The 27,284-nt window shown below is 39.6% G+C and overlaps 1 protein-coding gene across 2 annotated transcripts in view; it reads left to right on the top strand.

The window, feature by feature from the left end:
• cd276 (CD276 molecule) overlaps positions 1-27,284 on the top strand; it is a 234,835-nt gene that overhangs the window by 173,154 nt on the left and 34,397 nt on the right. For both annotated transcript variants that reach the window (XM_062024208.1, XM_062024215.1), the window contains one exon: positions 11,109-11,147. In XM_062024208.1, the coding sequence (XP_061880192.1) occupies positions 11,109-11,131 (23 nt within the window). In that variant the 3' untranslated portion in view covers positions 11,132-11,147. The remainder of the gene's footprint in view (positions 1-11,108; positions 11,148-27,284) is intronic.

The raw sequence follows: 27,284 nt of genomic DNA on the forward strand, positions 1-27,284 counted from the left end.
GATTTTAGGTAAAAAAAAATAAAAAAATTTGTAACCCCCCAATTTTTTTTGGGCCAAAAAATGATTTGCAACCCACGAAAACATTTTCAACCCCCCCAAACATGTGCAACCAAAAAAAGGACTTACAAAAACAAGGTGCAATCTAAGAAAACGATTTGCAAGCCAATAACACCATTCGCAACCCCAAAAATATTTTTAACTAAAAATAACTTGCAATCAAAAAAATTATATACAACACCAGAAAAATATTTGCAACCCTGAAAAAATGTTCAACCAAAAACACTTTGCACCCAAAAAAACAAAAACAACACAAATATTTGGAACCAAAAACCACAAAACATACTTGCAACAACAAAAAAATGGTTTGCAACCAACGTTTTTGTTGGATTTTTATTTTTATTTTTTTTATCTCAAATCCATATTTTTGTCTGCACTTTTTTTTTGGTTTGGCATAACAAGACCCATTTCTCTCCATATCTTTAAGGCATGGAATAAAACCCCACACAGAAAGTCAAAACCTGAAATTCAAAGACAAAAAGCCTTCCTGCTGTGTTGCAACAACACTAAACACTCAAGCCCCGTGCACTCCCACTGTCAAGCAATTAAGGCCAAATGCTAAAATCCCTTGGAATCCTCAGGCAAGCCCACTGTTGACTTGATTTAACCGAGCTACTTGTGTTCAGCAGACGGACAGAAACAAGGACGGCAGTATCAGTCAAAGTCACCTCTGTTCTTTTTATATCTCTCCCAACCCTGCCCCTTGTCTGTCCTGCCTATCGAGTTATTCACTCGCACGTACGGCAATAAAGACAGAAAACCTTAATGCACGAGGAACAGAGTGTTCACCCTATGTTTCTCAGGGGAATAGCCACGTCGCGCTCGCAGCAAATTACTCTGAGCGTTTCAACATTCTATAGGGAGTGTGCCTATATGTTCCTTGGTGTCTTTAATTGCCTCTGGGAATTGGCTACACAATGCGTGCATCACTTTAAATATCGATTGACAATATATTTTTCTCCTTTTTTTCCATAATATTGTATTACATGGCACTGGGCAATCAATATTAACTATATGCATATATATATATTTATATATTGTATTATTATTATTTTCCCCCAGTTTAAAATTACATTCACAATGTACAGTAATGAAATCCAATAGAAGAGCCATATTAAAGATTGAGTCCTTAGAAAAATAATAATGCTCACCTTTATAGGCATTCACACACACACACACACACACACACACACACACACACACACACACACACACACACACACACACACACACACACACACACACACACACACACACACACACACACACATTCTTGAATTTGTTACCTTCTTGAGACCTCCGATTTGGTACCGGTACCAAAATGTATTTTGGTACTTTTCTGTACTTTTCTAAATAAAGGGGACCACAAACAATGGCATTACTGGCTTTATTTTAACAAAAAATCTTCGGGTACATTAAACATATGTTTCTTATTGCAAGTTTGTCCTTAAATAAAATAGCAAACAAACAAGACAACTTGTCTCTTAGTAGTAAGTAAGTAAACAAAGTCTCCTAAATTAGCTGCTGACGTATGCAGTAACATATTGTGTCATTTATCATTCTATTATTTTGTCAAAATTATTAAGGACAAGTGGTAGAAAATGAATTATCAATCTACTTGTTCATTTACTGTTAATATCTGCCTACTTTCTCTTTTAACATGTTCTATCTACACTTCTGTTAAAATGTAATAATCACTTATTCTTCTGTTGTTTGATACATTAGTTTTGGATGATAACACAAATTTGGGTATCAATCCGATACCAAGTCGTTACAGGATCATACATTGGTCATATTCAAAGTCTTCATGTGTCTAAGGACATATTTACTGAGTTTATAAACATAATATAAAAAAAAAAAAAAAATACGAAATAAGATTTTGTGATGCTAAAAAATTTAGATTTAATCATAGTAGTAGTAACGACAACATGTGGGAGATGGGTACTTTTTAGAGGCGGTATAGTACCGAATATGATTCATTAGTATCGCGGTACGATACTAATACCGGTATACCGTACAACCCTAATACATACTATGCAAATATAAAAAAGGTAAGCTTTTAGTTAATTTATTTAAAACATTTTTTTTTTTGTAATTGGTTTTTAATGTTATTTACTTCAAGTTATTACAGTATGTCTCTATATACATATTTATTTTCTTTTCTTATTAATTTTGGCCAAAGGGGGCGCATTTCAATTTCTTACACACTTATTCTTACAAATGTTGGCCAGACGGGGAGCACTTCAATTTTTTACGCACACTTGTTATTTCATATGTTGAACAGAAGGGGAGCACTTTTAAAAGCGACACATAGTCAATTTTAAAAATCCCTCCTATTTGGACCCACCCTAATTTTGATAGATTTCACTTGTAACCACAAAAACAATTTAAAGCCCAAGAAAATGATTTGCAACCCAAAAAAAACAAGTTTCAGCTTCGCAACCCAAACAAATATTTTTAGCCAAACATTTAAACCCCCCAAAAATGTGCAACCAAAAATACGACTTTCAACCTTATTAACAATTTGCAACCACAGAAAACGATTTGCAACTCAAAAAAAGATTTTAGGTAAAAAAAAACAACAATTTGTAACCCCCCAATTTTTTTTTGGCCAAAAAATGATTTGCAACCCACAAAAACATTTTCAACCCCCCCAAACATGTGCACCCAAAAAAAGGACTTACAAAAACAATTTGCAATCTAAGAAAACGATTTGCAAGCCAATAACACCATTCGCAACCCCAAAAATATTTTAAACTAAAAATAACTTACAATCAAAAAAATTATATACAACACCAGAAAAATATTTGCAACCCCGAAAAAATGTTCAACCAAAAACACTTTGCACCCAAAAAAACAAAAACAACGCAAATATTATATTTGATAGATTTCACCACCAGGGGTGCAAATGAGACATTCTCTATTAGATGCAATGGTCTTCCGTATTGGGACCATGATTTGGGTCCTAACTTGTTCACCGGTCCTCATATGGAAGGTACTTGTCCTTGTTGATGTCTCAAGAAGGGTAGAAATACAAGAACACACACACACGCGCACACACACACTGCAAACTACAATCACAACATTGATCATGTTGTCCCTTTTAACAGTGCCAATCAAAACGGCACTACTAATGTTGCAGAAGCCGGATTTTTGATACGTCACATTCAATTGTGCAGCTGTATACCTGCTAAAGAGCCTGTTGGGAGTTGTCCAGCCAGAACGTCAATCTTCACATCAAAAATCTAGGCTTTTTTTTCCTTCTAATGACTTATTGACTTGAAATACACACCATTAGATTCCTGCACACATCCTCATATCATAACCTTGTTTGACAGGCCTAAGGGTCTCCAACATACAACTCAACACAGCTACAATAATAATTGCGAGGAAGGCAGCTCTACTTGACATGCCCTCCCCTCTCACTGGCATCACATTCTCAGCCACCGGGGCTCTCCCAGTGGTCACACATTACTAACTAAAGATATGTAAATAGGACAGTGGTGGTGCCTTCATTATTAGATGTGGGTCACTGGATAACTTCAAGAGTGCTAATTAAGAGAGCTCCCCCCTGCACAGTGTTGCTTGGTAGTTACATGCGCATTATTGAAGCGCCGCACTCGCGCTGCTCTCGGCAAGCTGGGCGCGTGCTACTGTGCTTTCTCCCAAGGATGCACCCCGAGAGACTGGCAACACTGGTTAGGTAATAACAGGAATTATAAAGCTCTTAATATCGTATTGATTTCACATTAGACTCGGTCCTGTTGTACTGTGATATTACTTTGTTGCTGAAAACAACACTTTCAGCAAACAGCTCTTAAAGGCCTACTGAAATGAAATGTTCTTATTTAAACGGGGATAGCAGATCCATTCTATGTGTCATACTTGATCATTTCGCGATATTGCCATATTTTTGCTGAAAGGATTTAGTAGAGAACATCGACGATAAAGTTCGCAACTTTTGGTCGCTGATAAAAAAAGCCTTGCCTGTACCGGAAGTAGCGTGACGTCGCAGGTTGAAGGGCTCCTCACATTTCCCCATTGTTTACACCAGCAGCGAGAGCGATTCGGACCGAGAAAGCGATGATTACCCCATTAATTTGAGCGAGGATGAAAGATTTGTGGATGAGGAATGTGAGAGTGAAGGACTAGAGTGCAGCGCAGGACTTTTTTTTTCTCGGTCTGACCGTAAATTAGGTACAAGGTCTCATTGGATTCCACACGTTCTCCTTTTTCTATTGTGGATCACGGATTTGTATTTCAAACCACCTCGGATACTATATCCTCTTGAAAATGAGAGTCGAGAACGCGAAATGGACATTCACAGTGACTTTTATCTCCACGACAATACATCGGTGAAGCACTTTAGCTACGGAGCTAACGTGATATCATCGGGCTTAACTGCAGATAGAAACAAAAGAAATAAGCCCCTGACTGGAAGGATAGACAGAAGATCAACAATACTATTAAACCCTGGACCTGTAACCACACGGTTAATGCATTCCAGCCTGGCTGAGCTTAACAATGCTGTTGCTAACGACGCCATTGAAGCTAACTTAGCTACGGGACCTCACAGAGCTATGCTAAAAACATTATCTATCCACCTACGCCAGCCCTCATCTGCTCATCAACACCCGTGCTCACCTGCGTTCCAGCGATCGACGGCGCGACGAAGGACTTCACCCGATCATCGATGCGGTCGGCGGCTGGCGTCGGATAGCGTGTCTGCTATCCAACTCGAAGTCCTCTTGGTTGTGTTGCTGCAGCCAGCCGCTAATACACCGATCTCACCTACAGCTTTCTTCTTTGCAGTCTCCATTGTTCATTAAACAAATTGCAAAAGATTCACCAACACAGATGTCCAGAATACTGTGGAATTTTGCGATGAAAACAGAGCTGTTTGTATTGGGATACCATGTGTCCGAATACTTCCGCTTCAACCATTGACGTCACGCGCAAACGTCATCATACATAGACGTTTTCAACCAGAAATTTCCCGGGAAATTTAAAATTGCACTTTATAAGTAAACCCGGCCGTATTGGCATGTGTTGCAATGTTAAGATTTCATCATTGATATATAAACTATCAGACTGCGTGGTTGGTAGTAGTGGGTTTCAGTAGGCCTTTAACTCTAAACCAGGGGTCCCCAAACTTTTTGACTCGGAAGGCGCATTGTGTCGAAAAAATGTGTATGTATATATACACTACCGTTCAAAAGTTTGGGGTCACATTAAAATGTCCTTATTTTTCAATGAAGATAACTTTAAACTAGTCTTAACTTTAAAGAAGTACACTCTATACATTGCTAATGTGGTAAATGACTATTCTAGCTGCAAATGTCTGGTTTTTGGTGCAATATCTACATAGGTGTATAGAGGCCCATTTCCAGCAACTATCACTCCAGTGTTCTAATGGTACAATGTGTTTGCTCATTGGCTCAGAAGGCTAATTGATGATTAGAAAACCCTTGTGCAATCATGTTCACACATCTGAAAACAGTTTAGCTCGTTACAGAAGCTACAAAACTGACCTTCCTTTGAGCAGATTGAGTTTCTGGAGCATCACATTTGTGGGGTCAATTAAACGCTCAAAATGGCCAGAAAAAGAGAACTTTCATCTGAAACGCGACAGTCTATTCTTGTTCTTAGAAATGAAGGCTATTCCACAAAATTGTTTGGGTGACCCCAAACTTTTGAACGGTAGTATATATATATATATATATATATATATATATATATATATATATATATATATATATATATATATATATATATATATATACAGTCGCGATCAAAAGTTTACATACATAGGCTGTCTTGAGTTTCCAATAATTTCTACAACTCTTATTTTTTTGTGATAGAGTGATTGGAGCACATACTTGTTGGTCACAAAAAACATTCATGAAGTTTGGTTCTTTTATGGATTTATTATGGGTCTACAGAAAATGTGACCTAATCTGCTGGGTCAAAAGTATACATACAGCAATGTTAATATTTGGTTACATGTCCTTTGGCAAGTTTCACTGCAATAAGGCGCTTTTGGTAGCCATCCACAAGCTTCTGGCAAGCTTTTGGTTGAATTTTTGACCACTCCTGTTGACAAAATTGGTGTAGTTCAGCTAAATGTGTTGGTTTTGTGACATGGACTTGTTTCTTCAGCATTGTCCACACAAATTCAGGACTTTGAGAAGGCCATTCTAAAACCTTGATTCTAGCCTGATTTAGCCATTCCTTTACCACTTTTGACGTGTGTTTGGGGTCTTTTTCCTGTTGGAACACCCAACTGCGCCCAAGACCCAACCTCCGGGCTGATGATTTTAGGTTGTACTGAAGAATTTGGAGGTAATCCTCCTTTTTCATTGTCCCATTTACTCTCTGTAAAGCACCAGTTCCATTGGCAGCAAAACAGGCCCAGAGCAAAATACTACCACCACCATGCTTGACAGTAGGGATGGTGTTCCTAGGATTAAAGGCCTCACCTTTTCTCCTCCAAACATATTGCTGGGTATTGTGGCCAATTTTTGTTTCATCTGACCACAGAACTTTCCTCTAGAAGGTCTTGTCTTTGTCCATGTGATGTCAGATAAAACAAAAATGGAGCTGTTTGGCCACAATACCCAGCAATATGTTTGTAGGAGAAAAGGTGAGGCCTTTAATCCCAGGAATACCATGCCGCGCGCTCGCCGGACACTGCGGCGCGATGATGTCCCGTTATCAATGGGAAAATGCCTTTTTAGACAATATGATTTGCCTGAGCGGCTAGGAGACCCCGAGAGTAACAAGCGGTAGAAAATTGATTCGAAAGGACAGATTTTTTTAAAAAAAGAAAAAAAAAAGGATCCGGCCCGCGGGCCGTAGTTTGGGTACCCCTGCTCTAAACACTTGTATCTCAAATCAACACCTCTCATTGAAATGATTTGAAATCAATTTAATCGGTAGGGTTGTATATTGAGCACCGGTATTCTTAGGTACCGTTTCCTAATTGAGTCGGTCCAAGCGGAGCGTTGAAATTCTGGACTAATGATACTGCTATTGGTACTTTTTTTTAAATCCAGTTGACCGTCGTAATTATGACACGCCCGCGCTGTCACATTCATTTAGGTGACAATAAAAGTTAAAAGAAACTATTTAAAAAGACATGGCGGAACAGCCAGTCGGAGTTGACCTTTTAATGGTTACAGTTACGCGGTACGCGGAAGTAAACAGAATCATAAATTTACGTGTCATCGGAATGGTGGGTGGAATCAATAGCTATGTGCACATGGACACCTTCATTCGGATTAAAAGCCTACGCTGAATAAAAGTGAATTATATTTATGTAGTGCTTTTCTCTAGTGACTCAAAGCACTTTTACATAGTGAAACCCAATATCTAAGTAACATTTAAACCAGTGTCGGGTGGCACTGAGAGCAGGTGGGTAAAGTGGCTTGCCCAAGGACACAACGGCACTGACTAGGATGGCAGAAGCGGGGATCGAACCTGGAACCCTCAAGTTGCTGGCACGGCCACTCTACAAACCGAGCTATACCGCCCCGGTATAGCTCATGTAAACATGCCACTTCTAATATTCTGACCCGATCACACACGTTCGGATCAAAATTTAATTCCGATCGAGACGGGTGGTTTACTCCAAAAGTCATTCAGATTGTAGCGCATGAAAACACAACTTCCGAAATTCGGGTTGGAATTATCCTTACTGCGCATGTCTTTGATGTCAGCTATACTTTGGTGGTGGAATGGGGACTAAATGTATTAGCCTCGGAATGAAGCAATTGTCTTGCTGCTGTCTCCCCCCATTCAACATGTACAAAGGTAGCATTATTTACTGTTGAGTTTGTTGCTTTAAAACGAGACTAGCACGAACAAAAGTATGGTCTGGAGTGTCATGTGTCGAAGTAACAATTAAAGAAGAGATCCAGTTGTCGTCTTAACGAGCTGTTTTATTCACAACATTACAGCTACTCCAAATGCTAGCTGGCCTCAAACACATACACAGAATGTCGCAACATGAAGACGTGCGGCAACTTAAACATATTGCAACATACAGTAAATGGCACAGAACAGCTACTTTTCCAAAAGAGATGTAAAGCAAAAGTAGTGAACAAAAGGGAAAAATGATAAATGAATACAGTGATAACGTAAGTAGAAATACACAAAGCCATGTTTGTTTACAGTGGCGGTCGACTGCCTATTCAACACCTGCAGTGGGCAAACTCGTCCAAAAGATGGCGCCATACCAAAAACAATAACAGACCTTTCCGTTTGTGTTATGTTCTGCGCATGTCAAAGTAAAGTATTCTGATTGAAGGTGCGATGCATGGAATTACACGTCATAATCAGATCATTTCTGCAGGGTCCATGTACACAGTAACATTCTAATCTGAATGATATATAAAATAATATTATTTCCAGCTGAGTGTAATTGTAATGAATAGAAACACAGTGATGGATCTGTGTGGTCTTTTCAAAAAAATTATATAAGCGCATTGAACTGCAAACATAGTTGACTTGTTTAAGATTTTAAAAGGTGTTGATAAAATACTTTCCTGCTGTGAGATTTTATATGATGTTAACCTCTTGTACCAATAACTAATTGTAATAAAAATGCATTTTTTAACTTCTTCATTTAAACCAATTACATATAGTACCGATAAGAGTACCGGTATCGATAAGGATATCGTATGAAAAAAAACGGTATACATCCCTATTTGGTGCTTGGCCCCCCAAAACAGCACAATTTTAATAAAAAGAAAAACTAACTTTTAGATTAGAAATATTGTATACAAACAATACCATAGCATGTACTACTAACAACTACACTATTTATTTTTAATTAATGTAGTAATAATGTACGTCATTTAAGATAGACTTTATTCATCCCACATTGGGGAAATTAGGTGCTTACAACAATGAAACAATGAATAAAGACAAAATATTTTGTGATAAGGAAAGTGTCAATGTAATCATTGCAGTATCGACTTAAAATGGCTCTTGTACTTGGTATCATTACAGTGGATGTTTGCGTAAATCGACCCATTTGTTTACATTCAGGAGCGCTAGATTGCTGTTAGCGGTTAGCTATTGTATCCTCCTAAAGTGTGTAAATGAAGCATGTTTATCTATTCCTCGTCCCGCAGGGATGATACTTGTAAGAAACATAGTTCATTTGTCGCAATGGAGGCGAAGATTGGTGTTTTAGAAGTAGCTAAAACACTGTGGACGGACGCTAGCTAATAGCACGCTAGCTAGCTAGACAGATAGCTATGTTTTAAAGCACTGCAAGCAGAACGGTGCTTCAGTGTTTATAGCTTCACCCTTCGCCGTCAGTTTTTAAGCCAAAATACGTCCATTCTCCGCTTTCTGTCTTGACACTGTATCTGTGGTATTTTAGGCTTCATATTGCGCCACACATTTTCAATGGGAAACAGGTCTGGACTACAGGCAGGCCAGTCTAGTACCCGCACTCTTTTACTATGAAGCCACGTTGATGTAACACGTGGTTTGGCGTTGTCTTGCTGAAATAAGCAGGGGCGCCCATGGTAACGTTGCTTGGATGGCAACATATGTTGCTCCAAAACCTGTATGTACCTTTCAGAATTAATGGCGCCTTCACAGATGTGTAAGTTACCCATGTCTTGGGCACTAATACACCCCCATACCATCACAGATGCTGGCTTTTCAACTTTGCGCCTATAACAATCCGGAGGACACGACGTCCACTGTTTCCAAAAACAATTTGAAATGTGGACTCGTCAGACCACAGAACACTTTTCCACTTTGTATCAGTCCATCTTAGATGAGCTCAGGCCCAGCGAAGCCGACGACGTTTCTGGGTGTTGTTGATAAACGGTTTTCGCCTTGCATAAGAGAGTTTTAACTTGCACTTACAGATGTAGCAACCAACTGTAGTTACTGACAGTGGGTTTCTGAAGTGTTCCTGAGCCCATGTGGTGATATCCTTTACACACTGATGTCGCTTGTTGATGCAGTACAGCCTGAGGGATCGAAGGTCACGGGCTTAGCTGCTTACGTGCAGTGATTTCTCCAGATTCTCTGAACCCTTTGATGATATTACGGACCGTAGATGGTGAAATCCCTAAATTCCTTGCAATAGCTGGTTGAGAAAGGTTTTTCTTAAACTGTTCAACAATTTGCTCACGCATTTGTTGACAAAGTGGTGACCCTCGCCCCATCCTTGTTTGTGAATGACAGAGCATTTCATGGAATCTAATTGTATACCCAATCATGGCACCCACCTGTTCCCAATTTGCCTGTTCACCTGTGGTATGTTCCAAATAAGTGTTTGATGAGCATTCCTCAACTGTATCAGTATTTATTGCCACCTTTCCCAACTTCTTTGTCACGTGTTGCTGGCATCAAATTCTAAAGTTAATGATTCTTTGCAAAAAAAAAAAAGTTTATCAGTTTGAACATCAAATATGTTGTCTTTGTAGCATATTCAACTGAATATGGGTTGAAAATGATTCGCAAATCATTGTATTCCGTTTATATTTACATCTAACACAATTTCCCAACTCATATGGAAACAGGGTTTGTATTATGCCTTGGTAAGATATGATGTGAGGGGTGGACTATTTGTTTGTCAGGTACCATAGCATCAAAACAGATTAAAAAAGCCTCAGTAATCGGGCGGTTCACTGGCAGGAATGAGAGGCGCCATCTACATTCACGCCACGCCTTCCTGTCGTGTAATCTACTCTCCTTGTGACAGCACAGCGGAAGGCCTCTGGTGGGAGCGCGCCTATCCATCTCACTAGCCCAATCTGCCTCCACAGTTTGGTTCCGCATGAGCACTCGACTGCTGTGACTAATTAAATAAAGCTATGTGCCCTCTGCTTCCTGTTAGCCATGGCAAGGTTAGTGCACGGCGACGGGTGGAGCAACAAGAGCAAGGTGGAGGGAGGGGGGGGGGGGGGCTACCAGCACGGCTCCAAAGCTAGTGTCAATATTTAGGTCCACCCCACAACAGAACGCCCGTGTTATATGATATTAACCTCAGGTGTTCACTCTTGTTTTCATCTCTTCCACAGCCATGACACCTCTGAAGAGCTAAGGCCAAGAGACAGAGGGTGAGTTTGATGCGTTCACCTGTGTCTTTGTGTTCTAGTCTGTTTTTTTTTGTTGTTGTTTTTTTTTCTCCAATTGCCCTCCAGGAAAATGTCTCCCGAGGTTACGGGTAAGTGCCGCTGTAATGAGGCTCGGCGGCATTAATTCAGCAGACAGAAATATGAGATGTCTTGACATTTTTGATTTCACGAATCACAGAGTTGATGTGACGTTTTCTGTTTTTATTAGATTAAATAAACAAACAAAACGTCTTTTTTTTTTTCCCTGGCTGAAGTCAAGCCTCTTGATTAATTGCAAACACGAGAGGTATGAGTCATACACTCCGGGTTTTTGACTGAAAACTATTTATTTGTCGGTTTGCAAAAGCCCCGCCGGCTGATTTGTGACATTTTGGAGGGGACTTAGAACTAATCTTCAACATCACCTCCATTCCAACCCCAAACTTCAGTATTAAAGGAGATCAACTTCTTAAAGAGATCTTACAAACTGCCTGTTTGATAAAAGGTGGAACGTCCTCAGCCAAAGAAAGTCAAGATGCCTTCAGGGAGAGAAAGCCGCCTTGTTTCCCTGAATTACTTTGAAACCAAGTTGAGATGCGTCCTGCTTATGTGCAATGTTAAGGGTACAGTCAGAATATACAGCCATTAAAGCTTGGGTCACCACATGGCATGGAGTTACTTTTTTTAATGGTGAACAACTTTATGATCACTCTACAGCCATAAAGTTGCTTGTGCAGCAAGTATAAAACAGCCATCAGGATAGCAATATTCAATGATATCGCATTGCATGAAAAATAGTGTGAACAAAAATCTTTACGCAAAAAGTTGATTTCATCAAATGCAGAATGTATAAGGTGTTTTTCTAAGCTGGTATAAGCTAAGTTATATTATTTAACTAAAATCATATTAGCATTGGACAGTATATTGTAACAGTAATAATTTTTGAAAAATCGTACGTCTGCATGCTGTCTGTGATTTATAATTAGGTATTTTAATAAATAAAACCCCGGAAGACAAAATAATTTGTCTTTGTGGCGGTCAACCCTTCCAGAGCCTTTTTTTTGTTTGTTTTGTTCTGTCCAGCTACTCAGAAAAATCATATTGTTGATGTAGATTCTTCTCTTGTTGCCTTTTTTGTATTTGACTTTATTACATGGATTTATATTATTATTTGGTGCAGCCAGGCAGGAGGGGATGGAAAGAGAAAAAAAGGTAGACAGAGGGGGAAATTGCAGGGACAAGAGGGGGATAAGACAAAGAGACAACAACAATAACAACAACAGAACAACATCAACGAATAGGATATGTACAAATATGATGGTAAAAGTGATAGTAAAGAAGCAGTTAGTGAAATAAATATTAATAACACAGAAATGATAATGAACATTATTACACTACAAATAGAGCAATACAAATACCAATAGAAATAGCACTACTAATAATGAATAACAACAATAATTACTCTGTTATCAACAATACAAGTGTTTCAAATGCAACAATACATATATGTAATGATAACTTGAAATACAAAAGAAAGCATATAAATGTAGGGGAAGAAAGAGAAGCAAACTATATTAACCTTGTAGATTGTTATAGTAGCAATAGGTTAAGCTTTGTCAGTGTGCCATGTGTCACCCAGTTTCCCCTAGGGCAACAACGTTAAATTATGTTTGATGAAATGTGATTATATGCATGAGTGTATGTATACATATGTGTTTGCATATGTACAGAATGTGTATATGTATGTTTGTACAGTGAATGTATATGTACCCTATGTGTATATGTATGTTTGTACGGTGAATGTGCGTGTGGATGATCCAATCACAGGATTTGGAGAAGGGAAGGAGCCTTTTCATTGCCTGACGTGATATATAGTGAAGCGCGCGCATGGTGCGAACTTGTCAGTAAAGCAAGGCCGCCGAACAAAGATCGCAATACCCGCGCTTGCCTTTACAGCATATACTGCTAAAAAAAACAAACAGATTAAATCAGAGGGAGAAAAGAAAGACGCCGTACGTGTAAAAAAACAAAGAAGAGCCAAAACTGGAATAAATATTTGTCCGGCGTATTCAAGATGGAGGGCATTGCGGGCTTTCTTGGACTAACTTTGGATGCGCAAGTGGCTGTTTTCCTTCTAGACAGATAGTCTAATGTTCCACTTTCCTATATTTTGCGCGTATTATTTTGCGTGGGTACGTGCGTTACTGATACTCTGCAACAAAATACCAACTAGGGGATCCTTCGATGCAACTTCCGACTGTCAACAACCTATGCGTGTGCACGTACAGCTCTCGTGCGCAATTCCGTGCATTTGCAGAGAGGAAGAGACTGAGGGCAGGATTTACAGTTGAATTCTGCCTGGTGACACAAGATTCAAGTACCCCAGCTTTAATGGATACAGTGTTTTATTAAAGGTGAGGTTTTTATATGAATGCATTTTTATACTTTTGCATTTCATTAAAGCAGTAGTTCGCAAACATTTTTCTCCAGGTAGCACCTCTGAAAACACTTGGCTTTTCAAGTACCACCATAATGACCAGCATTAAATTACAGTTGCGTAGTAGGCCTAAGTATTGATTAAAAACAAGGCAGAGGTTTTATTTATTATGTATATTTAAAATGTTTGGCCACTGTAACATTAGACACCGTTTGAACAGTAACACTGTGATTGAATATAGGACAATAAAACACTGTACTTAACTAGGGATGATGTTCGAAACCGGTTCTCCCGATTGTTTTTATAAGAAAAGAATCGAATCCCTTTTTGAGAACCAGTTCCCGTTATCGAAGCCACTGTACCGTATTTTTGCGACCATAGGGCGCACCGTATTAAAAGGCGCCGTGTCAGTTACGGGTGCTATTTTTGTATTTAACGCATAAATAAGGCGCAGCGTATTTTTGGGCGCAGGCATGGTTAAACATACGCTAGCTTAAAACATACGCTAGCATGCATGGACGCTGTTTTAAAAAGGCAGCAGGAGCAAAGCTGAGTTTGGTTGTACTTTATTGAAATATTTATCAATGTACTCACATTATTTTTTGATCAATCCTCATCCACAAATCCATCAAAGTCCTCATCTTCTGTGTCCGAAATGAACAGCTGGGCAAGTTCTCCATCAAACACGCCAGATTCCCTCTCCTCATTTTCAAAGTCAGTCTCGTTATCCATTAGCATAGCAAGCTAGCACAACAGTAAAAGCCGACTTCTCTTGCCCCGTTGTGCGTATGGATTCGCTACCGTGCTGGTCCCCTTTTTCTCCAGTGTGCTTCACCGGGATGTCGAAAGTGAGCGGCACCTCATCCATGTTGGTGATGTGTTTGTCGGCAAATTTTATTTACAACGCACATAGCAGCACTATATGCTCACTGGGGGCGTGCCTTTAGCGTCCTCTCTCACCTGAAACCTTCACCCTATAACGGCCGCATGCTGTCCTCAGTCACGTCCGCTTTTCCTCCATATAAACAGCGTGCCGGCCCAGTCATATAACATCTACGGCTTTCGGAATTCAGTGCACACACAACAACCTATCTGGATTCCATAAGAGATTCGATAAGGAATCGGTTGGATAAGAGGATTCGATAATGGGCTCGAACTCGATAATTTCTTCACGAACATCATCCCCATACTTAACTAATGAGTCAAATAAAATGATTGCAGATAAAAGTTTAATAACATTGTACTAAAATAAATATTTGTTTTTATTTTTCATTGTTACCCGCAGCTTTCTCAGCCAATGTTCGTCTTTGTTTACATGTGTTCTGCGTGTTGATTGGCTAGGAGGCTGGGAAAGGTTGGACGTAACCAAAGAATGTCGAGAACATTCGCTTCCCTTGAGTGTTGCGTGGTAAAAAATATGTTTTTTTGGCGTTGACTACGGCCTACAGTAGTCTTATTGTAACGACTTTAATTGAAGGCTGATAAATGTTGGCTTACCACAGTTTGAGAATGACTGCATTTAAGTAATGTACTACACTATGTTATGAATTAGATCTTTTTTTTAATATGCCACAAATCAGATGCTTATATCTGCTGTACGGATTTACTTTACAAAAGAGAAGTGTGGGATATCTCTTGTGGCCTTATTTGTATTTGACTTTATAAAATGTTTGGGTACATTTAGTGTTTGGCGCTTCCTCTTACAGTATTTATTATATCTAGTACAACACCATTGCAGCGCAAGTAGCCAGCTGCAGCCCAAAGCGGCGCAGCTCTGTGGTCAGCGTGTCGCACTAGGGGGGGTGAAGCGGCAAATGCTTGGGATGGGGGGCATGGTAGTGTCCGTGGATGCGTGTGTGTCCATAAGCCTGGGCCATCGCTTTGTCTGGCATCACCATCTTGGTCCCTCATTCCGCAGTGTCGTCACGATAACACGGCAGGTTGCTATGGAGACGACCGTGATCTTGTCCCAAAACAAAGTCAACAATCGGCAGGTGTCCTTGAGGGAAGGGGGGGAGCAATTTCTGAGTGGCTCAATACAGCGATTTCCTGTTGGAGTTTCCAGCAGCTGTCTTGTGCGAGGCCGGTGCGGAACGTGGAGATGAAATGCAGATTAGGATGTTTGGGTTCGAACGAGCAGATACATTCCAATACCTGTCTACTCTTTTTGTTTGTTCCTGGTCTTAAAATTAATAATGTTGTTGCCTTGCAGAGTGGAAAGCTTTGCCGAGATGTTATCCAGTTTGTGATTTAGTTCAGGAATCGGTACAGTGCCTACAGCCCTGCCCATACCATCAGTCATGACGGCTTCTGGGTGCCTTGAAAAGCTGCCCTCGTCCTCCAAATTTGTCGATATACCAGGGCAACACTCAATCTAATCAGCAGATGCCCTGTTATCAGACTTCCGAATAGGTGGAATACTTTGATATCATCAACAGAAAGAATCGGCAAGCATATGACCCTCCACTTCTCCCACACGTCCATCATGAGTCCAGCAGCTAAAGTCCCCCCGAACCCAAACGTCTAGTCAAAAAACAATCCTGTCAATTGCATTTGAAGACCAATCGATCAATTCCATGTTCAACTTTGGAGAACAATGTGGAGAGAGGCTCCCAGAAAGTTGAGACAAGATTAGACGAAAACAGGAAGCAAGCAGGGGGAAATAAGGGAGAGGGAAGGGAAGCACCCGCCTTCGTTGAGAGCAAGCAAGAAAGGTATAAAAAAGTATAGATATATATGTATTGTTACACATTGTTGTTTCTGGTTTGTCTGATTAGACCGCTGATTGGCAAAATGTGCGGAAAGGTTGCAAGCATTCAACATCAAATTATGCGAGGCCGCACATAATTTTTGGGAACTGATTGAATTTGCCTGAATTGCCACGATCAGGAAATCTTGGATGGATTTCAATATGAAATAAAACTGTTTTACGCCCTCTGTTTTTTCAACAGACCCCACATAGCCTTTTCTCATTTGCTTTTTTCCTCCATGTTGAAGTGTTTCGCAGGTTTTGCTTACAGCGGCACTTTCTCTTTAAACTCGACTGTAAATTTCAGCTTTACAGATGCCATGTCAACTTTGTAGGTGGGCTGTGGTAATTGAGGTATGCCACCATACTTAGGGGCACTACTTCTTGAGTTAAGTGTAAAAGTGTATTTTGGTGTTTATTTATTCAACAGCATGATGTAAATAGTGTACAATTGGGGAGTGGAGTCCATTCTATTTTAGTAAATACACTACCGTTCAAAAGTTTGGGGTCACATTGAAATGTCCTTATTTTTGAAGGAAAAGCACTGTACTTTTCAATGAAGATAACTTTAAACTAGTCTTAACTTTAAAGAAATACACTCTTTACATTGCTAATGTGGTAAATGACTATTCTAGCTGCAAATGTCTGGTTTTTGGTGCAATATCTACATAGGTGTATAGAGGCCCATTTCCAGCAACTATCACTCCAGTGTTTTAATGGTACAATGTGTTTGCTCATTGGCTCAGAAGGCTAATTGATGATTAGAAAACCATTGTGCAATCATGTTCACACATCTAAAAACAGTTTAGCTCGTTACAGAAGCTACAAAACTGACCTTCCTTTGAGCAGATTGAGTTTCTGGAGCATCACATTTGTGGGGTCCATTAAACGCTCAAAATGGCCAGAAAAAGAGAACTTTCATCTGAAACTCGACAGTCTATTCTTGTTCTTAGAAATGAAGGCTATTCCACAAAATTGTTTGGGTGACCCCAAACTTTTGAACGGTAGTGTATGTGATCATAATTTATGTTTAAGCAAAGGGTAAATAGGCAACTGTGTTTTTCAGCTCCATTCATTGCATAGGTAATATGGACTTTCAGTACCCTGGACAGCTCCACTCGCGCCTAAATGTCTTAATACTGCTGCTGTCCTTAGTACTACTTTTCTTCAGCAAGAGTACAGCACAGGCCAACTACTTTATGACGGAAGGACGGATGCCAAACTGGATTACAACATGCCACCATTACAGGGCCCATCATCTCGAATTGCCATCAAATTCAATGACTCCCTTTGAATGTGGCATCAATGCAAGGAGAGGGGGCACATCAGGAGGTGGAAGCGGCCTCTTTTGGCTCAGCGTGGTCTGACTCATGGGTGGCCTCTGGCAAGGGTACACATGGCGAGAAAGAGAGAGAGACCTCCTTCAGTTTGCAGTCCACTTCGTTTGAGTCCAAAAGCCATCACACGTCAGCACTGTAGAACACGACCCGGTCATACCCAATGTACGTCCATTTTGAGAAGACGCAGGATGTCACCTGATAGCATAACCTCTCTCTGTGATTGCCCAATGTGAGGCTGACTAAGAGGGTTTGGGCCAGTACATGACAGTGTTCTCGAGGGTTTCACCCACTCAGGCTTATTGATGTCTAGTGGAATCTTTTTCCCTTGTAGTCATCCAGTATTATACAGTTGTTAGTTGAGGGTGGCTGTCTTTTATCTGTTCATTGTGTAAAGGAGTTTGATCCACTGCTGTCATGCATAATGCAAAACATACCTTATAACAGTGGTCCCCAACATTTTTGTAGCTGGGGACCGGTCAACGCTTGAAAATTTGTCCCCCATTTATTTTTTAAATTTCTTGCGCGGCCCGGTACCGGTCCACGGCCCGGTGGTTGTGGACCACTGCCTTATAAGACCACAAATTAGTAAATATTAGGGGTTAACGAGTGTTTTCTTGTTTTTACGTTTCATTATCTACTGTTGTTAGCAGTAGGGATAGGTACTAAATGTAGTACTTTTTTATAGGTACTTACCAAATTCCGTTAATGTAAAATCCAATGGTTGCATATTTCGATATCTTTGTTGCGCAGGATGGCGCTGCCCGGCCGGCTTAAATACTTGGCGGGAAACAAGCACTCAGAGAGAACTTATCCTGACTGCCTTCTGACAGCCTACTCAGTGGCCTAGTGGTTAGAGTGTCCGCCCTGAGATTGGTAGGTTGTGAGTTCAAACCCCGGCCGAGTCATACCAAAGACTATAAAAATGGGACCCATTACCTCCCTGCTTGGCACTCAGCATCAAGGGTTGGAGTTGGGGGTTAAATCACCAAAAATGATTCCTGGGCGCGGCCACCGCTGCTGCCCACTGCTCCCCTCCCCTCCCAGGAGGTGAACAAGGGGATGGTTCAAATGCAGAGGACACATTTCACCACACCTAGTGTGTGTGTGACAATCATTGGTACTTTAACTTTAACCTTAAGGGACGGCATGGCGAAGTTGGTAGATTGGCTGTGCCAGCAATCGGAGTGTTGCTGGTTACTGGGGTTCAATTCCCACCTTCTACCTTCCTAGTCACGTCCGTTGTGTCCTTGGGCAAGACACTTCACCCTTTGCCTCTGATGGCTGCTGGTTAGCGCCTTGCATGGCAGCTCCCGCCATCAGTGTGTGAATGTGTGTGTGAATGGGTAAATGTGGAAATACTGTCAAAGCGCTTTGAGTACCTTGAAGGTAGAAAAGCGCTATACAAGTATAACCCATTTATTTATCATTTATTTAAGTAATGTTGCAATTTTCAATGCCAACAATGTAAGTATGCCTGATAGAAGGCGCTCAAAAGTACACAAAGGCTCCACTTTTAAAATGCGCTAGCTGGATGCTGATTAACATTAGATATGCCATATACATGCTGCTGATTAGCATTAGCGATTTTTACTCAATCACCAAATTTGGTGATCCAAATAACTTGTAAATAAATGCGATCAAAAGTCTGCCTTTAATGGAGCCTAAAGGAGTCGCTATATTCCGCCTACAAAAAGCTCTAAAACAACATCCAAACACCTCCATCAAGGTTTTATAAACATGCTGTAAGTTTTTATATAATGTAATAAAAGACATATTCATAATAATATGTAATATTTGCGTATTTTGATCGTTTTAAGCATACGGCAGCACATAAATTTTTAAAAAAATGTGTCACAACGATAGCTTTTCCTTTGACATCATTACTGATTATTACTCACTATGGACATCATGACAGCCAGCAAACATAATAAAACATCAGTTACTGTACAAGGTTGGCTGTCTACAGGATGCCGACTGATAGAATCTTGTTATATTCCCGTTTAGATGAAGACTCATAATCCTCGCGAAGAAAAGCGGGGTGGAACCAAGCGTCTTTTTGTGTCTTTTTCGCCATTTCCGGGTTTAAATTGGATGAAAAAATTGACCAACTGGTCGGATTATGTCATAATCTTTCTACTGTCCAGGTGAGAGGCATGATTAATGATTTGGAATAAACCTTCACAAGCTCTGAGTCGAGAAAGCACCTCACCAGCTGATCTTGTCACATAGGCACACACGCTAGTGATCACGGAGCTGCTACAAATAGTTTGTCTGCGTTAGCTCTTATAATAACAATATCACTTATACTTGGTTAATATTCAAGTCACAAAATGTAAATGGAGTATTGTTGGCACATTTTAGAGGCTTCATGGGCGGAATAGAGGACCTCTTATTGGCTTCATTCCAAACAGACTTTTGTTTACGTTTATTTAAGAGGTAAAATGCATTAAAGAAAATACATTCATATTCTTGGCTCTCATAATGATTGTGAACGATAGGCAAAATTCCCCAAAAAAAGTGCAGTTCCCCTTTAACCCATTGCATCATTTAATTCCACAATTTGATTTACTAAAGGTTTTAAGTGTTGTACGTGCATGCAAATGTTTTACATTACATTTGTCTACCAGGTTATGTTTGTCCACGTTTGTCCACATTCTTAGGTATCAATATCCATGTAATTGGGAAAAATCACATTAGGATGTCTTTGATACTGAGGAAGGAAAACTGAATTACAATACAGCCTTTGAAGATATTCGATGACATAATAAAACTTGATTACTTTGTACTACCATTCAAATACACTATATTGCCAAAAGTATTTGGCCACCTGCCTCGACTCACATATGAACTTGAAGTTCCATCCCATTCCTAACCCATAGGGTTCAATATGATGTCGGTCCACCTTTTGCAGCTATTACAGCTTCAACTCTTCTGGGAAGGCTGTCCACAAGGTTGTGGAGTGTGTTTATAGGAATTTTCCACCATTCTTCCAAAAGCGCATTGGTGAGGTAACACACTGATATTGGTCGAGAAGGCCTGGCTCTCAGTCTCCGTTCTAATTCATCCCAAAGGTGTTCTATCGGGTTCAGGTCAGGACTCTGTGCAGGCCAGTCAAGTTCACCCACACTAGACTCTGTCATCCATGTCTTTATGGACATTGCTTTGTGCACTGGTGCACAGTCTTCGTGGAAGAGGAAGGGGCCCGCTCCAAACTGGTCCCACAAGGTTGGGAGCATGGAATTGTCCAAAATGTTTTGGTATCTTGGAGAATTCAAAGTTCCTTTCACTGGAACTGAAGGACCAAGCCCAACTCCTGAAAATCAACCCCACACCATAATTCCTCCTCCACCAGATTTCACACTCAGCACAATGCAGTCCGAAATGTAGCGTTCTCCTGGCAACCTCCAAACCCAGACTCGTCCATCAGATTGCCAGAGGAAAAAGCGTGATTCATCACTCCAGAGAACGCATCTCCACTGCTCTAGAGTCCAGTGGCGACGTGCTTTACACCACTGCATCCCACGCTTTGCATTGAACTTAGTGATGTATGGCTTAGATGCAGCTGCTCGGCCATGGAAACCCATTCTGTGTACTGTACGTGGGCTAATTGGAAGGTCACATGAAGTTTGGAGCTATGTAGCAACTGACTGTGCAGAAAGTCTTTGCACTATGAGCTTCAAAATCAGCTGACCCCTCTCTGTCAGTTTACGTGTCCTACCACTTGGTGGCTGAGTTGCTGTTGTTCCCATACTCTTCACTTTTCTTATAATAAAGCCGACAGCTGACTTTGGAATACTTAGGAGCAAGGACATTTCACGACTGGATTTGTTGCACGCTGGAAATCACTGAGCTCCTGAGAGTGGCCCATTCTTTCACAAATGTTTGTAGAAACAGTCTCCATGCCTAAGTGCTTGACTGTATACACCTGTGGCCGGGCCAAGTGATTACGACACCTGATTCTGATCATTTGCATGGGCGGCCAAACACTTTTGGCAATATAGTGTATATTAGTGCTGCGAATCTTTGGGCGTCCCACGATTCGATTCAATATCGATTCTTGGGGTCACGATTCGATTATAAATCAATTTTTTCGATTCAACACGAATCTCGATTCAAAAACTATATTTTTCCCATTCAAGACAATTCTCTATTCATTCAATATATAGGCTTTCAGCAGGATCTACCCCAGTCTGCTGACATGCAAGCAGAGTAGTAGATTTTTGTAAAAATCTTGTATAATTGTAAAGGACAATGTTTTATCAACTGACTGCAATAATGTAAATGTGTTTTAACTATTAAATGAACCAAAAATATGACTTATTTTAACTTTGTGAAAATATTGGACACAGTGTGTTGTCAAACTTATGAGATGCGATGCAAGTGTAAGCCACTGTGACACTATTGTTCATTTTTATTTTTTTATTAATGTCTAATGATAATGTAAATGAGGGATTTTTAATCACTACTATGTTGAAATTGTAACTAATATTGATACTGTTGTTGATAATATTCATTTTTGTTTCCTTTTGGATTGTTCTGTGTGTCTTCTCAATTGCTCTGTTTATTGCTGTTCTGAGTGTTGCTGGGTCGGGTTTGGTTTTGGAATTGAATAGCATTGTTATGGTATTGCTGTGTATTGTTTTGTTGGATTAAAAAAAATTAAAAAAATTTAAAAAACAAAAAAAATTTAAAAAATTTAAAAAATCGATTTAAATTTTTTTTAGAATCGATACTGAATCGTACAACGTGAGAATGGCGATTTGAATTCAAATCATTTTTTTCCCACACCCCTAGTGTATATTGTCCCATTCCGAGAGGTTAACGTGTTACTTTTTTATGTTTTTTTAGGAATGGTAAAATGCTACTTGCTGGTATTGTTAATACTCTTTTGGAAAATGTGATTCTAAATCCAAACCAATTGTAGGTTGCTTAACCTCAGAAGTTCCTTTTTTTTTTTTTTCTTAACCGAATCCAAGTCAGCAGCAGGGTGGCCTGGACCAGCTGCAGCTACATTCATACAGCTGGAGCCGAGCATTCATTTATGACAGAGTTCAAGCAGTGATGGACCGCCTAACCCTCGGTGAGTGACTCGGCAGGACCGACCCCATGTTCACTCAGCCATGGCTTGTTCCCTGGAAGCGGTGCTTAAGCCTGCGTGAGGCCGAAAAAGTACAGCTTTTTTTGGGGTGGGGGGTAGTGCAGTGGACATGAGAATATAATAGAAAATGGTATTTTAAAGCTATTACCTTGTTGGTCTCCTGGTTAGTTTGTAGACAAACAAACAAACACAGTGCGCCTATTTCTGACCACAAGTATTGCAGTAGAGGAAGGCAATAATAGATGACAAAATGAAAGTATGGCGCCGCGCTGTATCAGTGCTGCGATGTGCCTCTAACTCTTACTTTAATAACCGTCGGTTTGGTGTCAGTTGCGTGCATACTTTTCATTACAGGCTTGGCCAGTTACAGCTTGTTTTTATTACACCCTGATTGGTCATCGCTATAAAGCGGAAGCGCGCGGCGCGAGCAGAAGATGATGGAAAATACCGAATGTAATTTCCTGTAACTAGCCAAAATAAAGTCTGGCCAGTAGGAGTCAGAGAAAGGGCATTAGTCATTACCGTAGTATCTACTGACCTTCACCGAGGCTGTTATTGACCGCTAATATCCTACACACCTTCTCGACCTCTCTGCTGCTGAATCATCTCTGATCAATTATTCTAATATTTGTGTGGCACTTTTTGCTATCGATTAGCGGTTTTATGCAGAGTATGGCGTATCTTATTTAATCAAGCCAGGCCCTGCATTTGATTAAGTGGTTTTAGGAGTGGAGGGGCACTTTGTTTTCATAAAGCACCGCCTTATCGATACATGTTCATCCGTGAATTATGCCTACGCACTCAAACCTTTATGGCTTCATTACCGGCAGCCGAGTACAGGCGACATTGTGAGCGGCTATCTGCAACACACACAGATGTTTGTATGTAGGTCTTCTCGTATATTGTACCGGTTATGGCTTCTTCAGGCTGAGGTAATAGCTTGTAGTCTTGGGTAAACACAAGCTCTGCATGCAGTGCATTCGGTCAACTGCGAACGCCATCGTCCAAACCCTGTTGACCGAGACCACTTCAAGAGGTGCACTGCAAAAAGGTCAGTGTTCAAAAACAAGAAAAAAAAATACAAAAATTAGGGGTGACGTATTTTTCGGAGTATAAGTCGCTCCGGAGTATAAGTCGCACCGGCCGAAAATGCATAATAAAGAAGGAAAAAAACATATATGAGTCGCACTGGAGTATAAGTCGCATTTTTTTGGGAAATGTATTTGATAAAACCCAACACCAAGAATAGACATTTGAAAGGCAATTTAAAATAAATAAAGAATAGTGAACAACAGGCTGAATAAGTGTACGTTATATGACGCATAAATAACCAACTGAGAACGTGCCTGGTATGTTAACGTAACATATTATGGTAAGAGTAATTCAAATAACTATAACATATAGAACATGCTATACGTTTACCAAACAATCTGTCACTCCTAATCGCTAAATCCCATGAAATCTTATACGCCTAGTCTCTTACGTGAATGAGATAAATAATATTATTTGATATTTTACGGTAATGTGTTAATAATTTCACACATAAGTCGCTCCTGAGTATAAGTCGCACCCCCGGCCAAAATATGTAAAAAACTGCGACTTAAAGTCTGAAAAATACGGTATTTTATTTGAACTAAGCAAAATTATCTGCCAATAGTGCAAGAAAATTTGGCTTGTCAAGACTTTCCAAAACAAGTAAAATTAGCTAACCTCAATGAACCCAAAAATACCTTAAAATAAGTATATTCTCACTAATAACAACTGTACTACTATATGAGTATGTATTTTCTATTGTTTCATTGAAAATAAAACAGCAAAGTTCATTTGGCTGTCATCTGTTTTAATATGAGACACAATTGTGTCAAAGTCATGATTTTTTTTTTCATCCTTGAAATAAGAAATTATTACTTTAAAAAAGTAGTTTTATACTTGTGAGTGTTGATGACCCAGCTGATATTCTAGTTTCAAGCTTGTTTTACTCAACATAGGTCATATACAATTTCAGCAACAAGCTGTAATGTCTTACTGAGATAATTTAGGACCAAAATACTTAAAACAAGTAAAACACGCTAACATAACATCTGCTTAGTGAGAAAAATTATCTTATCAGACAGAAAATAAGCAAATATAACCCTTATTTGAGATATTTAATGTTACTTAGATTTCAGTTTTTGCAGTGTGGGACTCGGTCCGCGTGAACTCTGATGCGATCCGGTTCACTTGAGCTTAAATGTATAGCGCAACACGGACAAAGACACGGACCGGTGTTAAAGAGGAACTGCAATGTCAACAATAAAAAACGTTGTCGACAATCATCGTGACGTCATCATGCGCCGCCACTCGCATGTAAACAAGATGTAAAGTGTGAGAACTTATCCTCTTGTTTTTGTTAAAAACATGAACGCCTTGCTCGTTTTGCAAAGCAGACGTTTTGTTTTTATCTGTGATACGCGAGCATTTAAAGTGGAGACATGATGTCGGACATCCGGCGAGAGGATGTGGTCTCAGCCTCGGTAAGAGTGTTAGCTTGTCTTGTGCTTTGTGAGCTAGCTAACGAGTGTGAGACTAAGTTGTGTGAAAAATATATTTAAATATCATTTTAGCCAGAGTCAGCCAGCAAAACTTTGTCTACATCAATTCAAGTACGTTGTAATGCAGCTTCAAGTAAAAAAAGGCACAATAACAAACGTGAATCGCGCACAAAGACATACGCACACATTCTTGTATTTGTTACCTTCTTGAGACCTCTGAAAAATGCCTACCTCTTTAGGCCCACCCTTTCTAGATATATAAAGATTTGTATTTACAACATTAATAATATATACATACTATCCAAATATAAAAAGGTAAGCTTTTAGTTAATCTTTTTTTTTTTTTTTTTTGTAATTGGTTTTGAATCTTCATTATTTACTTAAAGTTATTACAGTATGTCTCTATACACATATTTATTTTATTTTTATTTATTTATTTTTAGCACTTCAAATTTTTACACACACTTGTTATTTCATATGTTGACCTGAGGGGGAGCACTTTTAAAAGCGACACAGAGTCAATTTTGAAAAATCCCTCCTTTTTGGCACCACCCTAATTTTGATAGATTTCACCACCAGGGCTGCAAATGAGACATTCTCTATTATATGCAATGGTTTTCCGTATTGGGACCATGATTTATGTCTTAACTTGTTCACCGGTCTTCATATGGAAGGTACTTTTCCTTGTTGATGTCTCATGAAAGGTAGGAATACGAGCACACACATACACACGCACACACACACACAGAGAGAGAAAGACAGACAGGCACCAATGTGGAGGTATCATAAGATTAAAAATACAATCTGATAAATAGCCAACATTTTAAGAATTAATCAAAGATAGAATTCCACACATTGCGTCTATTAAGTGCTAAATCAATAATAAACCAGTGTGCAGCTTTTTAAACACATTATCACAAAATGCTTTTCTTTTAGAGGAAGTTCGATTTAGTGTTTTTTTGTTTGTTTTCATTGCTGCTATTTTAACTGTTTTTTTGATACATAAAAAAGATGAATTGTTTTGTTTTGTTTTTTTTTTAGCGTTTTGCCTCTCCTTTTTTTAAATAATTTTAATTTGTAACAGCTGAATGAGCAGCACAGTTACAGTACAAATAAATGTTTATGAATGAATTAGTCATATTTGTTGTTAGTAAGCACATGCCTAAAATAACTTAAGCTGCATTAGCTGCATAAGCCATTAAATGTGCGTTCGCTTTATTACCAGACTAGTCAACTAGTCGTTAAAATAGTCGTGGATTAATCGAGTATCAAAATAATCATTAGTTGCAGCCTTAGTTCTAAATATTTAAAAACTGCTAGTAAGATGCAGTTAATAATGTAGGTAATGGGGATAGGATCAATTCCGCCTATAAAGCGCTCTAAAATCCCTCCAAAAACCTCCAACACCATACACGCTGTAAGTATATATGTAATGTAATAACAGGCACATTCATGATAACATGTAATATTTACAGTATTTTAGGCATTACTGTGACTTATTTCATGGGCGCATTGACTTCACAGAGCTTCCGTTGCCACGCGCTAAACCTTTCAAATAAGAACATAAAACAGTTACTTAAAATGTCCAATCTCACTAGGATGCCGACTGACGGGATGTTGTTTATTACTTGAGTTGCTATATTCAGGATCATTCTCACTCCTCAGATTAAAAAAATACTTCCTAGCGACGTTGCGATTGTTTTATGCTGCGTTACATTTGTTGAGAGCCAAGATGAGAGCCATGTAGTATCAAGTTGGCAGCGTGTTGATTTTCAAAGTTGACCAACTTCTCGGCTAGGTGCCACAACCCTCTACTAAGCAGGTGAGACGCATGATTTATAACCTAGCGTTAACTTTTACTAACTCAAACACACTTTTATGCAGGTCGCAACCAACTTATTTAGCAGTTCAAACTAGCTAGCAGCGGGCTACTTGCTAGTGGTCGCAGTGTGAGCAAGGCGATATGTCACAATGCCAGAAAAGTA

The sequence above is a fragment of the Entelurus aequoreus genome, linkage group LG02, assembly GCF_033978785.1.
Source record: "Entelurus aequoreus isolate RoL-2023_Sb linkage group LG02, RoL_Eaeq_v1.1, whole genome shotgun sequence".
Classification (NCBI taxonomy): domain Eukaryota; kingdom Metazoa; phylum Chordata; class Actinopteri; order Syngnathiformes; family Syngnathidae; genus Entelurus; species Entelurus aequoreus.